This window comes from Pyrus communis, chromosome 10 (assembly GCF_041283825.1).
Source record: "Pyrus communis isolate YQ-2024b chromosome 10, ASM4128382v1, whole genome shotgun sequence".
NCBI classification, from domain to species: Eukaryota; Viridiplantae; Streptophyta; class Magnoliopsida; order Rosales; family Rosaceae; genus Pyrus; species Pyrus communis.
The window spans coordinates 4927459-4944457 of NC_142574.1; the positions used below are offsets into that span (position 1 = coordinate 4927459).

Consider the following 16999-nt stretch of genomic DNA (forward strand, 5'->3'; position numbering starts at 1 on the left):
TACACGGTTGAGTTTACAAACTCACCTTCTCCTTCCTTAGACAGCTTCAATCCAGTTGCAACTGGAGTGTTGACAATATTGCACTTGTCCATATTGAATTTCTCCAATATATCTCTCATGTACTTTTGTTGAGAAATGTAGATACCATCACTTCCTTGCTTCACTTCTATGCCAAGAAAGTATGACATTAATCCATTGTCAGTCATCTCGAATTCACTGAACATGGATTGCTTGAACTCACAGAACATTGCTTCATTGTTTCCTGTAAACAACAAGTCATCTACATAGAGACAAATAATTAAGAACTCCCCTTTTGCACCATTCTTCATGTAAACTGAATGCTCGTATGGACATTTCTGAAATCCATTTTGGTGAAGGTAGTTGTCAATCCTTGAGTTCCAAGCTCGTGGTGCATGCTTGAGGCCATACAAAGCCTTCTTCAAACGATACACCTTATCTTCTTTTCCCTGTACTTGGAAGCCTTCTGGTTGTTCCACGTACACTTCTTCCTCAAGAACTCCATTAAGGAAGGCTGACTTGACATCTAGTTGATAAATTTTCCATTTATGATGAGCGGCAAGAGAGATTAGTAATCTTACCGTGTCAAGTCTTGCAACTGGAGCATAGACTTCATCATAGTCCACTCCATACTTCTGTTTGTAGCCCTTTGCTACAAGCCTTGATTTGTATCGATCCACACTCCCATCTGCAGTGCGTTTGATCTTGTAAACCCACTTGACACCAATAGCCTTCTGATTTGGTGGGAGCTTTGTCAGCTCCCAAGTGTCATTCTTCTCGATGGCATGGATCTCTTCTTCCATGGCTTTCTTCCAACAATCTTTTTCCACAGCTTCATTGAATGAGAGAGGCTCGTGGTCTGTATACAAGCAGAAAAGGTTGGTTTCTTCTTCTTCTTCTTCTTGTCCATAAATCTCTGTGAGACTCCTTAACCTCACTGGAGTTGAGGAGCTACTTTCCTCACTAGATGTAGGACCACTCCTTGCAATTCTGTGCACTGGAGTTGTTGTGATTGTTTGAGCAGGCTGTTGCTCAATCGGTGGTACAACTTCTGGTTCTTCAAAATCAGTGGAGACGATCTTCTCTTTACTGACTTCTTTGTTGTTCCACTTCCATGTCTCTTCCTCGCTGAAGATGACATCTCTACTAACCACTAGTTTGCCAGTTAGTGGGTTGTAGAGCTTGTATGCCTTGGACTCTTCACTATAGCCCACAAACACACACTTCTCACCTCTATCATCAAGTTTCCTCCTCTTGGCTTCTGGAACTTGAGCATATGCAACACACCCAAAAATTCTTAGGTGTGTAACATTCGGCTTGTATCCACTTCAAGCCTCTTGTGGTGTCATCCTCTTGACACTCTTTGTTGGACATCGATTCAACAAATAAATCGAACAAGCTACAGCTTCTGCCCATAACTCTTTTGGCAAATTCTTCTCCTTAAGCATGGACCTTGTCATGTCAAGGATGGTTCGATTCTTTCTTTCGGCTATCCCATTTTGCTGTGGGGAATAGGCAGCAGTAAGTTGATGCCTAATTCCTTGCTCCTTGCAGTATGCTTGGAAAGCATTGGAGGTGTATTCTCCACCTCTATCTGATCTCACAGCCACAAGCTTGTGGTTACTTTTAGCCTCTGTGAGTGCCTTGAACTCCTTGAAAATTTTTAGGGCAGCTGACTTCTCCTTGAGAAAATAGACCCAAGTCTTTCTACTGAAATCATCAATGAAGGTAATAAAATACCTATTACCTCCATAAGACATGGGATCCAATGGACCACATATATCTGTGTGCACCAACTGCAGTGGTGCCTTTGCTCTCCATGTATCACCAACAGGGAACGATAGTCGTGCTTGCTTGCCAAGCACACAACCTTCACATACTTGGCGTGTGGCTTCAATTTGGGGTAGACCACGAACCATGCCTCCACTTGACAGCAACTTTAGGCCATTGAAATGAAGATGGCCAAATCGAAGATGCCATTTCCATGACTCATCTTCCTTTACACCGATGTTGCAGCTTCCAATCTTTGTGTTCAAATTCAACGGAAACATCCGGTTCTTTGACATTCGAACACGTGCAATATGCTTTATCCTTGCATTCCTGAGAGTGAGAAGCATGTTCTCCATATGTATAATGTACCCTTTTTGGAGCAGTTGACCAATGCTTAGAATGTTGCTCTTCATACCTGGTATGTAGTAGGTATCGGAGATGTATTCTTCTTTACCATCCTTCTGGATGATCTTGATCTTCTCTTTGCCTTCAACTGGCAACTTTGAGGAGTCACCAAGACTTACAGATCCATAGGCCCCATCTTTGAGTTCGGCAAAAAACTCCTTCTTTCCACACATGTGATTGTTTGCACCAGAGTCCAAATACCAAACATCTTGTTGACTACTGGAATCATGGTGTGCTAGCAAGACTGTAAGTTCTTCATCAGTATTTCCACTTGATTCTGCCATGTTGACATGCTCACCATTTTTATGTGAACATTCATTGGCATAATGTCCATATTGCTTACAGTTATGACACTGGATATGCGCCTTTCCTCGAGTAGATCTCCACTCCTAAGACTGACCTCGATTTTGTGCATAGCCTCGACCTCTTCCTCGAGCTCGTCCTCGGCTACGGTTAGATGAACTCCCACAACGTGAGTTCCACTGCCCACGACCTCCATTTGGTTTGTCAATATTCAACTTTGACTCCAAAGCTTGCTCTAGCGTTGTGGGGTTTGCATTCTTCTGAATGCGTTGCTCGTGAACTAGGAGGGATCCTAGTAGCTCCTCTGCGCTCATCACCTCCAAATCCTTGGATTCCTCAATGGCAGTCACCACATGCTCAAACTTAGATGTGAGTGACCGGAGTATCTTCTCCACAACTCGTACTTCATCGAGTCTCTCGCCATTTCTCCTCATCTGATTTACTATCATAATGAGCCTTGAGTGATAGTCGGAGATGCTCTCCCCTTCATTCATATGAGCAGTTTCAAAATCTGCTCGAAGTGACTGTAACCTTACTTTCTTGACTCGATCTACTCCTTTGTAGATTGTACTGAGTGCATCCCATACTTGCTTGCTCGTTGTTGCTTCTGCAACTTTCTCGAACGTTGAATCTTCTAGACCCTGGTATAGAAGATACAGTGCCTTCTGGTCCTTCTTTCGTAAGTCCTTGAGAGTGTTCCTTTGTTCTGCAGTATATGCAGCTTCTTGCTCGGCAGTGGGTACAACATACCCACTACTGACAACTTCCCATAGCTCCTGTGATCCAAACAATGCTTTGAATTGGATGCACCATCTTTCATAATTTTCTTTCTTCAATGTGGGAACCTGGAGTTGCACTAAATTGGACGCCATAGCTACTGCACTTGCCAGAATGGTATTCTAGCTCTGATACCAATTGTTGGTATTCACAAGAGTTTACTAACTCAATACCAAAATATGTGGGTGATAAGTTTACAAACTCTATCACACCTCTCACTTTCACTCTCAATAAAATTGGACTAACAAATGGAGAAGGGATAGGAAATAACAAGCTTCCACGAACCACACTTTCTTGATATATGAAATAAAAGGCAGTTTACAAACTGATGAAAAAAACAGAAGCTTACAAGCTTATGAACCTGAGAGAATACAATCAGAAAATGGGATTCGGATGTATGCCTAAAGCCTAGCATGAAAGGCCTATTTATACAAAACAGAAATTAATAAACAATAAGACAACACATGCAATAAGAGATGGTGTTCCAGCCGTTCAAACACATGCAGCAACAGATGGTGATTACCATCTTTACACCTTTTCACATATGCACCAGCTGCTAGACACTTTTACACACATGCTCTGCATCATTCCTTGCTGTCTTTCAACACCTTTCGGCTAGCACATGGATGAGACTTTGTTCTTTGTAGCTGGAAAGAAACAAACAGCTAGCAGCAACATTTTACAACCTGTTTTGATTTGAATTTCCAACAGACAGGTGGTGTGAGAAACTCCTCGTACTTGTGGCTGGAAAGATTAAGGGTTAGAATTTTGAAGGGATTTCTATCCGATTTGTTATGCATGAGCCAACCTAGAACATCCTCTACAGACATGATTGAACCGGCAAGGTGACAAGCAGAACTGCGGCAAGGCAAGGTTAGGATCCTTTTCCATGAGTTGGGCTATATACAGAGACTTAATAACACACAGATACACTACCTGCAACTATCTCCTCCTCCCTTATCTCCATCGTATGCGCAAGCTTCACAATTGCTAAAACTTTATAGTCATCATGAGTTGAATCATACCAGAGTCCGTAGAAGAGGGTCTTGCTTAAACCCGGTGGAATCCGATCAATGGTTGTTGGGTAAGGAATCGTCTTCCACCTTTGAATTGACGGATTCCATAAACCAATCTCCTCATGTTTGTTTTTAACGAAAATCAGGCCATTGGAGTAGCCCGACACAACAGAAAAACTTTGTGGGATTTCCAAAGGGTGTTTAATTTGCTTATATACGTGGAATTGGAAGAATTCTCAAGTTGAGAATTTTCAACAAAAATCTTAATCTCAAGCAGCATAAACCAGATTGCCGCCGCCACATCTACGGAGGAAGCTAAATTCCGAATTGAGAAGGTAGACATCACCAAGTCCCCTTCCTGAATGCATGCAAATATATACAAAGAAGGTATCTTATGGGTAGAAAGTGAGCTAAAGGGGTGTGTAGAATACCCTTAATGTGGCTAAGGCCACAAAACACTTGACCTCGATAGAGATCCGACATGCTGGTTGGGGGAGGTGGAGTGTGGGAGAGAAGTGGATATGAGATTCAATTTCTGATCGAAACCCATCGATCCGATCACATGGTGGGGTGGGGATAGAATATCATGGCTAAGGAAGTGGGAGGAAGGAAAAATTAAAAAGACAAAAAACAGTAAAAGCAGGCGAAAAATAAGTATTTATCAAATATAGCCAAATATTAGCCCTTAATTTCAAAAATGTTATTTTTTATAAAAACTTTCAAATATATACAAAATATCACTTAAATAGACACAAATTCCCTTAAACTTTAAAAACCAAATAAATTTAAAAAAAAAAAACCAAAACCCTATTAGATTGATATTTTGGACGGCAAAACCTAAAAAATGGTGGAGAGATAGTGAAGGCATCGGCTACTGTGGAGACTTTGTGCAACCCTAAACATATGAAGGTGAGTGTAGATGGTTAATTTTTTCATTCTTCCTAGTCTATGTTTTCTCTTTGCTTTTGTAGTTTCTTCCTTTGGTTGACTTTTATTGAAGAACGGACTGTCAATTTTTGTAAAGTTTACGAAATAGAAATTCTTTGGCGCATATTAGAAAAATTAGGTTTTTTTTATGTCAATGGAAGATTGACAAATCTAATAGCATTTGCCAATCAATTAGAGGCAGTGCTAATAGTTCTTCAGTGCATATTTGAAAAATTAGAGTTTACGCAATAAAGTTTTTCTTTCTGTGTTTTTATTCATCTTAGGTTGGTTTGGTAAGCAATATTAATTAAATTTTTTTCAATGCTTAAAGGAATTGGAAGTTAACTTCTAGAATAGCACCTTAATCAACAAGGTTCGTCTTCCATTGCTGAAATGCATGATGTTTTGCGTAGATATTAATGCTGTATGTATTAACGCCCAACCTTTCTCATGATTCGGCCCAGGCAAGGGGTTAGAACTTTTGAGAAATGAAATGATTTTGAAAAACTTTGTTTTTGTCCACTCACACTTTCTGTTTTGCGCCCCTCCAAGTTTTAGGTGGAAGTGCTTTGGTGGCTCATGAGGACTTTGACGATGGTTCTGACAGAACAACACAAATGTAGGATCACCTTTGGGTGTTGTGTAATTAGTATTCGTCCTACTGGACTGCACTTAGGCTTTTTGTGTTCTGATATCAAACTGACACACCCCAACCGAAATCAAGGCATGACGGCTAGCATGCCTTGATTTCGATTGGGGTGTGTCAGTTGAATATATATATATATATATATATATATATATATATATATTCATATATTCTATTTTCTAGGAAATTATACAGGTTTTACGGTGAGGGGTTAGAACTTTTGAGAAATGAAATGATTTTGAAAAGCTTTGTTTTTGCCCACTCACACTTTCTGTTTTGCGCCCCTCCATGTTTTAGGTAGAAGCACTTTGGTGGATCACGAGGACTTTGATGGTGATTCTGACTGAACATCACAAATGTAGGATCACCTTTGGGTGTTATGTAATTAGTATTCGTCCTACTGGATTGCACTTAGGCTTTTTGTGCTCTAATTATGTTTATCACACTTAGCCTTACACTAGCGTATTACTTTAACTAGTTTATTTAGTTGTTTGGTTTTTATTTATTCGTAATTGTTTTATTAATTATACTTCCGCACTGTGCACATGGCTACATCACTCTCACGTGACAGCCAGCACGCCATGATTTCGATCAGGGTGTGTCAACTATGGTGGGAGGTGGGCTGACTCAACGTACAAAAATTACAAAACGAAAGGGTTACTTGTTTCAGACAAAATTACATTTGTGGAGCTTCAGAAGAAAGTACATGGTATTGTGAATGTGGACCCAAATGAGTATAAGATAAGTATGAAAGTCATATATAACGCAATGGAAACTACTTGGCCTACAGATATAGTTGATGATGATGATGTGAGGGCATTTATTTTTGAAAACCCTTCGAGGTCTTGAAAGATTCCCTTGTGTGTTACATTAAAGTAGAAAGTATTTTCTTCGGAAGATAATGATGACCCATTACAAACAAGTCGTAACTTTGTTACTCAAGGTGATTTGGTTCGGAATTTTTTTTTGGTTGTTTAGTTCTTCTTTTGTTTGAGTAATATATATGTATGTAAACATGTAGGTATCGCCCATTGCAACATACTCATTTCATGTATATGATGGATCTCGTATTAAAGTTGTGAATTTAGAGGAAAATAATTGCACATGCCGACAATTTGATCTTGACCAACTCCCTTGCTCACATGCTTGTGCTGCATGTAGACACCGACAACTTTCATGTTATCCTATGTGTTCTCATTATTATACTACAAACTCCTTGGTCATTGCCTATGCAGAAGTTATATGGCCAGTTGGTGATCAAACTGATTGGATAGTAACTGATGATGTGTGTGAAAGAATTGTCCTACCACCAATTACACGAAGAAGATATGGTAGGCGCAAAGAAAAGAGGATCTCGTCACATGGAGTGGAAAAATCAACTCAAAAGTGTTCAAAATGTGGTTCAAATGGCCATTATAAACAAACTTGCAGGAATCCCGTTCAAATACATCCTACTTTGTAGAACCCTTTTAAATTGGAGTTTTATGAATACAATTTTCTTTCTATCATTTTATTGTTTGGGCCAAGAAATTGGGGTGTAATGAATAAATATTTTCTTTTGATCATTTTATTGTTTATTTTGGTTGTACGTATAATTCTTCACATTTCTGACAATTAAAAGATAATTACTTTTATTTCTTTACTCTGATAGTTCACTTTTATAACATACAAGTGTTCTCTGTGAACCATGTGAGAAAGAAAGGTTTCCTTGATTATTTATTAAAATAAAATTGAGAGAAAACTTTTGCTCTTCGTTTGGAAAAGAAAAGAAGAAAAAAAGGAGAAAGTTTTAGTTAGAAATTATAGCACAAGAAGTTTTAAGTTTAACAATTAGTTATTCATATAAATTGAGGGTAGTTATGTCTATTTAAGTGAGATTTTGAAAATATATGAAAGTTTTTATAAAACTGACATTTTTGAAATTAAGGGTTAATTTTTTGCTATATTTGATAAATTCTCGCGAAAAACACCGGATAAGGGGCATGAAGCACGAAATAGTTGCAACTCATCTCAAGAAAAACTAAGGTTAAACTCAAGGGAGAATTGATAATTAAAAAGGAAGGAAGAAAACTGGAAAAGTGGAAGGAAGAGGATCAGGGATGTGGGGAAAGGGAATGAACAGAGGAGATGAGAGGGGAGGAAAAGAGGGAGAGGGCAAAGGAGAGAGAAACTGAGAAAAGCTCGCCTGGGGGGTGGGGGGGGGGGGGGGAGGAAGAAGAAAGAAGAGATAGGAAAAGAAGAAAGGAGGAGGTGTAGATGCCTCCGGCACCTAAGCCAAAGGCTAGGGCAGGCGGCGAAAGTTTCTTGGGTTTGTGTTTCACTTTCACAGAGACAGTTTGAGAGAGAAGGGAGACAAAAGAAAGAGGTTTTAATATTCTTTTAATTCTAAATCACAAAATTCCACCACCTTGCACTACTCACTCAAAAAACTTCTATCGTATAGTGATGAAACTACCAGTTGGTCTCCTTTCAAAAAAAAAAACACCCACCACTAGGTTCACTACTTCACCTTCTACTTGCCATCATTTACAATTAGAATTGGGGCCGTACAAACTCAACTTTTGGTTTGTTCTTCAAACACGCAATCTACACATTGCAATTCCTTGATGAGAGAGGCAATGGTCATTTTCTAGGGTGGTTTCAAACTTTCAAACAGAAACTTTGTATCGCATCACATTCCAACACATAAAGAGGCAAGTTCGACACTTTTATGCAAATTAATCCTACATCAAGAATCAAACGAGTCCAGAAGGAATTTCTATATACAAACTGATAACCCACATGGATGCTATTTCCCCGTATATCTTACCATACATCTCTTCTTGCAGAGGACCATCAAATACCATTCAGAAATATAGCGGTCTGCACTGAGCAACTGAAGCCTCCGCCGGACAGTATGGGCATTTAAATGTACGAGTGCCGCTTTTTGACAGCTTCAAGATCGACTGCTTGCAGAGTACATGCAAACACGGCATCAACATAGGTGGATTCTCTTGGCTGCCTTGATCTCTACTCACAGGACAAACAAATATTGAATGGAACTGAAATTCCTTTCCCAAGTCCACAGGTACTGGCAATTGTTTCATTGCCTGCCACTCCTGCTTCCTTGCAGCCATTACATTTGCCAGCTTTAAGAGAGTCGGCAACCCCTCAAAACCAGCAGCCATTGTCATACTCAACGGGCTATTATAAGACTGCCCCAAGAGGCTGCAGAACTGCCGTGTAAGATCCTCCATCGATTTCTCCCAATGGGTTGGGGATGTAATCTCAGAATATGGGGAGCTGTCCAGCCTTCCAGCATATATCAGGCAACCCATGAGCTTCACGACCTCATCCTTGTGAGGGGAGGGAGGGGAAGCAAAAGGAGAAAGGCAAGTCCTGGCATACTGAAGTGCACTGGCTAGATTTCCCTTTTGTAAAATCTCCAGAAACTGCAAACTATGAAGTTTAACCTCGAGATTCGAACCAATTTGATTCAGCTTCTCACGGTTAGCTGAGACCCAGTTAAGAGCAGGCTCAAGGTTCTTAACCTTCATAGCCTCAACTATCTGATGCAATTCCATGAACTGAGATTTTAAAATGGTTGATTCTGGTTCTCCAGCCTCATCTATTATGCCATCTCCCAGATTAAATGAACCTTCCCGATAAAAATGATTCGCAATCATCTGATTCACAATATGATGGTCAAAATCAACATATCTGTATGCTTTTGATATGTCGGAATTCAAAGACCTTTCAAGGAGTTTAGTGTACTTGCTAAGGCTTACAACTAGTTCCTTATGTGACCCTTCTAACTGGGGGATTGGGCCAATTCCATTGAGCTTGACTTTAAGGTCTGCAAGGACAGATCTATAATCAACAGGAGAAGTGGGATCATGAGCTGAAAGGATTTCTGTCAGTGTCTGTTCAATTTCACGACCAACTTGGTAGATTACGTCTTGGGATTTAGAACAACATAGCTTTTGCTTCTTAACGACACACTCAAATGCATCTTTGATGGTACTTAGCTCCATCTTCCTGTCCAAGTGGAAGGCTCCTGCAAGGCTGACAAAGGCAAAAGTTTCTTTGACTCCACAACGCCACAAAATAAGCAACACAAATGTATTTTCTTGAATGCAATTATCAGAAGGCTGGAATTTTGTTTCTCCTCAGACGTAATTGTGCTAAAGGCAATTAACAAAATCTAAGAAAATGGAAAGTTGCGCCACTAATGAGAATAATTAAAAAATTCATTTGAGCAATAAAGATCAAAGAGGATAACTGAACCAAATTATAGAGAAAGGTAGGTAGATGACATTCTATGCCATAGTAGTGCAATTGTTTGTGAAAATTCCCACAGGAAAAAAATGCAAACCAAAAGGCACAAATGTTTATTATGAAATATATAAAGGTTAACTTGAGCTCAATCTTGGGCTCATCTAAAGCTTCCCAAAGTTTAGTTAGATTCCTGCACAGCTCCACCTGAGTTAGCTAGTCATCTTTACTACAGTAAATTGGTATTGCGGATAGAGATATACGGGTCCGAACCGTACTTTAAAAATTTTGAATCCCATTACCCAAAATCAGACAAGGTTCTACACAGCGTGCCAACCTATGTGAAAAATCATCCTAACTTCAGTTACGGACCACCACTAAATCCCATAGAAGAGTTTATTTTCAAGGCAATCATTTTCAAGGATCAAGCAAAGAAGGGAAGTGACCAAATGAAGGGGCAGGTATGATATTTGGACAAATAAAAGCACAGAACACATCATATTTAAATTTTGAATACACTATATGAAGAACATATACAACAACATGATGCCATGGAAATATTCTTACGAACAATATGACGTCCATTAACAAAAATGCCTAAAACACCTTTGGTGCTTAAATTACTCAACTGATTAAACAGTCAAGTGAGGGCTGCATCTTGGCTTGCACAGAATCATACATGCAAAACGAGGCTTCCGAAGTTCATGAAGATAAATGCACACATGAAATGTCCCCACACCATCCATATCATACAAACACCAATTCAACATCGTCCATCACTCCGTTTTAAGAAGCTCTCTTCTATGTATGCAAGACATATCCCAAGGCCAACAACTTGACAATGATGAATAAAGACGCCACAGATAGAAGAAGAAGATTCTATTAAGCTACTGCAAAGCAAAGTAACAACAACTACAAGGTAGGTATTCTCCCTACAGTTCACAAAAACCTCCAACAAAAAACACCACAGTGATATCATGGATTGCTTACAAGATGATAAAGTTAGCAACCAATATATAAAACTCTCTATTATCTTCATTAAATCAAGCGCTAGAGTGATATCACAAATTGCTTACAAAAAGATAAAGTAGGCAGCAAAAACACAAAACTCGCATTATCTTCAATAAATATTAGACACGATTTGCTGCCTTCAAGAAAAAAACACAAAAGAGAAACCTTAAGGAGAAGCAAGGAATACCTTTTCTTGCTCCTAATTGTATCAGTTGATCAATAAATTGTTCCAGTAACGAAAAAGAACGTATCAATAAAACGCAACCCAATAATTCATCAAAGATCAAATTTTGCACACCCTCATTGAAATTTTGAAACTTGTAAAGACAGAGACAATGCCAAATTCAAGTTACACAGAAAGCAATTGCCAAATTACAATCCCACACTAAACCAAATTTCACTACTCATCCAATTAAGTCTACTACTAATTTTACTTTTCAAAAACACCGGGTAGCGAAAACACGTCACAATTTCACACTTTGTGAACGAAAAACTAAAAACAAAAAATAAATCTCCACCCTCGAGCCTGATAATTACAACTGCTACTACTAATTTTAGACAACCCCAATCCTTGTTTGATTCGATAAGAAAATAAACTGAATTAAAAAAAAAAAAATGATTTCGTTCAGCTAGTTTCGATTCAATCATGCCTTTACACAAAACATAAGATTTGGAATTTGATATCACTTTTTTTTCCTACTATTTCTCGGCAACCAAACAGAGATTAAGAAACTGATATTTCACAAAAATTCAGTTAAAGTAAATGAAAATTTACCGAATTGGATCGAAATCGAGGGGGTAAATTCCTCGAAAAGAAGCTCTGGTTCGATGTTGGAGGATTGAGGAGAGAGAGAAGACAGAGAGAAGAACGCAAGCGTGCGAGTTTGGGAGAGAAATTTTGGTGGTACACGTGCGAGTGTGTTGGTCTGCTGATTTTGCCCTTGAGCTCTACGTAATATCGTCTGTATCCTTTTCCTTTACGTTTCTGGGAAGTTTGGAGGTCGAAGGGTTTTGTTTGTGTACGACTAACAATTCCACCCATGCGTTTTCCATAAAACAATTCCACCCATGCTAACTTTGGAAAAGATCCCTTCCTTGGGTGTGGTATCTCTATAACCCCAATAAACTTCTTATACATATTAAATTTATGACAATAAAATTAACAAAAGTTAAGATAATGAATACGTGTCAGATACTTATTGAGACCACAGAAAGATCACACTTATTTTCGATGCAAAAGATTTGATCTCTCCTTCTAATCCATCAAGTTTGGAGATCCGAATTATTAAATTTGATTCAACGACTAAAGTTATTATAAATTTTAAAGTGAGCCCGTTAGATCAAATTTTAATGGTTTAGATTCCCAAACTTGATAAATTAGGAAGAAAGGATATGTCCTTTCCGCTAACTTTTTGGCGACAATCTTTAAACCATTCTTTGCTATTGAGAAAAAAAAACAGTAAAACCATTTTGATCTTTTCATCATTTTTCAGTAGACATATAGAGTTTTGTTAATAGTTACTAGATTCTTGGATTCAGTGGAGGATAACCAAAGTGAACGGTCAAACTGCAACATCTATTTCCACCGTTTCAACATCTCCACCAGAGGCAATTGATCATTTTGACGTTGAAGACGAAGATATTTCTAACGAACATTAATAAAACAAAATATGCTCCCAAAAAAAAGACATGATATTTTAGAAATAATACTTGACTACTCAAAGATGAGTAGGAATTTCTTCTCAAAATTTCTTAAAATTATTCATTGTTAATTTATAAAACTTCATGTTTATAATCAGAATCGTTCATATTATAAATTATCCTATAAAGATCACACCTGCAAAAAATTAATTAAAATTAAGATCGTTTAGTCATCAAACTGTTTAAAAACAAATAAACGATATTGGTAAAAGCATTACGAACCGTCTATGTATTTGCTACAATAGATTAACTAAACAACCTTAGTTTTAATTTATTTTTTGCAGAGATGATCTTTACAGTGTGATTCATAGTATAAACGGTTCTGAACATAAGTACAAAGCTTTGTGATTAAAATACTAAGAGTTTTGAGTAAGAATGACTACTTATCTTTGAGTAGCCAAGTATTGTTCACATCTTAGAAGGAGGGTGGTCAGCATACAATTTGAATTAAGGTTGTAAGCAAAATGCTCCCGAAAAAGAAAGAGGACATGTCTAAAAGTAGTGTTATCTAGACTATAACACTGAAATTTCAATGAATTGTTACAAGAATTACATCAATTTCCCCTCAAAACTTTGGCTTTGGTGCCTACGATCTTGAACATTTGTTAACTACGTTGATTTGGGCAGATTTAATTGTCCCCCAAGAATATAAATCAATAAACACAAAGCCTCCAAATTACTTTCTATGCATGCAATGGCAAGCAGCAGCGTCAGTACGTGGAGCTCTAATATAATTGCAACTCGAGCTAGGACAAAAACAGCTACAAGGGGCTCCTTATCTCCGGGTTCGTTCCACCTTGGCTCGAACCTTTTCTTCCAACAAAGATGTATCTGTCTCGAGATCAAACATTCTGTTTAGAGCACGCATATTCTCTAGTATCTCACTCAAAGCACGATTGTCACTTCCATCACATCTGAGGTGTTCCATTGGACCATGAAGGAGTTTGTTCACTATTCCCATGCTAAGATCGTAAATAGCCTTTTTTTGCTTCTTAGAGATATCATCACCCATCTTTGACAAACACTTTTCAACCTCGGAAGCCCTGATCCTCTCAGCATAAGCTCTAAACTTCTTGATGGTAGGAACAGTCTCAAGAGAATCCTTCCAAGCTTCAAATTTATTTGATTCCTCGGTGATAATTGTCTGAGCTTCCATAGCCTTCCTTAGCCTATCCTCCTTGTGAGCAGCCACAACCTCTTTGAGGTCATCTACATTATATACAGTCGCAGCTTCAAGATCTGAGATGCATGGTTCCACATTCCTAGGGACAGATATGTCAATGAAAAGCCGATTTCCAAGTTCTGGACTCACAGAGGGAAGCATCTGTACATGTTCTTTCAAGAATAATGGGGTTTCTGATGCAGTGCTAGTGAAAATGACATCCGCTTCAGCAGCGCATGCTAGCATATCTGAGAGTGGCCTGTAGATTATTTCAACATCCTTTAACTCTTCGCATAGGGCAGCCACTTTCTCCTCACTCCTATTAACAATCACCATTTTTGTACACCCTTTTGCAACTAAATGTTTAATCACAAGTTTTCCCATCTTGCCTGCACCAATCACCAACACTCTGGCAGTAGCATAAGAAGGTTCTGGAAGCTTCATTAGGGCTAGCTCCACAGCAGCTGAACTGACAGAAACTGACCCTGAGGCAATGTTGGTCTCAGATCTAACTCGCTTCCCAACAGTGATTGCATGCTTGAACAGACCACTGATTTTCCTATCAAAACCAGGTACTCCCTGTCCAACTTTCACAACATGTTTGACTTGAGCAAGGATTTGACCTTCTCCTAGCACAAGAGAATCAAGCCCAGCAGCTACTTCAAATAGGTGCTGGGTCGCATCTTTGTTGTACAACAAAACCCGATGTTTACAAAGCTCAGAGACCGGAACACCACTGACCTGAAGAAAAAAGTAAATAATTAACCCATTTTAACTTAATTTTGCCAATAAACTGAAAGAAGAACAAATAAGCACTGAATGAAGGAAATTTGTTGAATGAAGAACAAATAAGATTAGTACCTTTGACATCCATTCAGTCACTTCTTTAACCCCACGATGCTGAGAGAGAGCTACAACATATATTTCCATACGGTTACAAGTACTAAGCACAGCAGCTTCTTCTATATGGTTCAAAGCACAGAGCTCGCCAATGGCTTGAGACCACTGCGCTTCAGGGATGGCAAGTTTCTCACGTATCTCAACTGGAGCAGTGTGAACATTCAGCCCTATTACTGCAATGCTGCTCCTCTCTTTCGTATATCCTAACAGAAATTAAAAGATCCCCAAATTAAGTAGTGCCATCAATATCTTTGTAAGATAGATAACTACACACTCACTGTAACAAAATGGAGAGTTGAGAGGAAATACAAATATTAACCCCGGATTTATCTGGCAGCTAGTTATTCAGCTAGCAAATTTCATCACGATTACACCAAATATAACACAAAACAGATGACCACTCCCTGAAAGTACACACACGTATACCACTACAACTATAACCCATAAACCCCAGAAAGGGAAAAACTTTTGACAACATGGGAAAAATCAAAGAAAAATGGCGACTCTCTCGGACACCTCATGGTTTCCAAAGTTCTGAGAAAACCAGATTTCGACAATGGGTATCTGAATGCTGGATTAAGGCCCGTAAACATGATCAATTAAGAACCCACTAGCCCAAACCCCCAAAGAAAGCGGAAGAACAAGTACCCTGCACCTACAAAAGGATCTGAGACGCACCGCAATTCTCCTTAAACAAACAAGACAATCTAACCTCAGACCTCCCATGGACTCATCAGCAAACATCCTTAGACTATTAGGAACCAAGCACTTCCAACTATGCTAATTGTCAGATGAACACATAATTAGTGATTAAGAAAATTGATTTTAGTATTAGCAACCACCCTTCCAATTGAATAATACACTAAAATACCAAATCAAGGATTGAGCATATTATGCAAATCAAGTCATTTGACAAATTAAAATTGCCATGCAATTGGGAAGGCACGGTATATGCAAATGAGTAATTGAATGGAGATGAAGGACTCACTGTCAGCTGCGGAGGTTTTGAGGAGCTCGAGAGCCGAAGAGCTCAAAGACCTGGAACCGATGTTGACCGTCTGAACCGAATTCTCGGAGCCCATTTCACACCTAGGGTTCAAAGCGGGTCCTCCTCTGAGCGTTGTGGTTTGGAGAGGCCTGTCCGGGATCCGGATTTGGGAATGCAATGTAGAGAAAGAATAGGAGGTGGTGCGCTCCGCGCTGGGCCGTGGAAGAGAGGTCGCGAAGCCACTCGCAGCCGCCGCCATTGGAGAGAGAGAGATATTCGAGTTGAAGGTGGACGATTAGATGAGCTGCGAGGCGTATATGAAGAGAGAGAGAGAGAGAGAGAGAGAGAGAGAGAATGGTGGAAGGAATTATTCAAATGTTTTATTTTTATTGGGGATTTGGGATTTGGTGCGAAAGATGAAGAGGTTTGAGTCTGACCGACGACCAGAAGGGCGGAAGCCAATGTCAAAATTGAACAACACGTTTTGAATTTTGATGGCAGACCAAAACCGTCAAACCAATCCAAATGAAAAAGGAAGAGGAGTGTGTTTGGCATTAGCACTTCGCCAACTCCATTAATTGACCACCGTCCATGCCTAAGACTACACCCAACCTGGGCTAAAAGCTAAAATACCCCACTTATTTCCCTCCCCCACCCCCTCCCCCCAAACACAACCCAACCCAATCCAAATCTTTGGGCTAAAAGCCAAATGCCAAATCAAGGCCAAATACCTCCCAAGATTTAGTCCATAAACGCGTGGACTCGCCCAAAATTACCCCACTCTCGGCCCGTTCACTTGCCCACTTGCCCCACGCGGCCCGTGAGCCTTTAGCACCCAACAGGGGGGCCCACTGTTACAACTACTGTCGGCCACAACCTAGAGCCCAACGACTCTTTTCTGCATCTAACAGTTGGCATTTTTGGACAGTTGGTTGATCCAACGATCCTTATTCAAATTTTGTTATTTTAAAAAATGTTAGTTAAAATACATTGAATCCAATGATTGAGATCGAATATAATATATATTTGTTCAAACATCCACACAAAACACATTTTTCTCCTACAATTCTTCCAATTTTTCCTTCTACAATTTCTTTCCATTTCCAAATTGTTCAACATGG

At 39.2% G+C, this 16999-nt stretch overlaps 2 protein-coding genes across 2 annotated transcripts; both read right to left on the reverse strand.

Moving 5' to 3' along the window:
- Positions 1–8508: 8508 nt before the first annotated feature.
- Positions 8509–12262, reverse strand: LOC137728941 (protein RMD5 homolog). Its single transcript, XM_068467752.2, has 2 exons — positions 11903–12262; positions 8509–9906 (listed from the first exon to the last, which is right to left on the reverse strand). The coding sequence occupies exon 2, from the start codon at positions 9873–9875 to the stop codon at positions 8709–8711; it is 1167 nt and encodes a 388-aa protein (XP_068323853.2). The 5' UTR covers positions 9876–9906; positions 11903–12262; the 3' UTR covers positions 8509–8708.
- Positions 12263–13317: 1055 nt separating this feature from the next.
- On the reverse strand, positions 13318–16471 carry LOC137729009 (glutamyl-tRNA reductase 2, chloroplastic). The gene is made up of 3 exons (XM_068467825.2): positions 15879–16471; positions 14852–15093; positions 13318–14731 (listed from the first exon to the last, which is right to left on the reverse strand). The coding sequence occupies exons 1-3, from the start codon at positions 16135–16137 to the stop codon at positions 13604–13606; spliced, it is 1629 nt and encodes a 542-aa protein (XP_068323926.2). The 5' UTR covers positions 16138–16471; the 3' UTR covers positions 13318–13603.
- Positions 16472–16999: the final 528 nt, after the last annotated feature.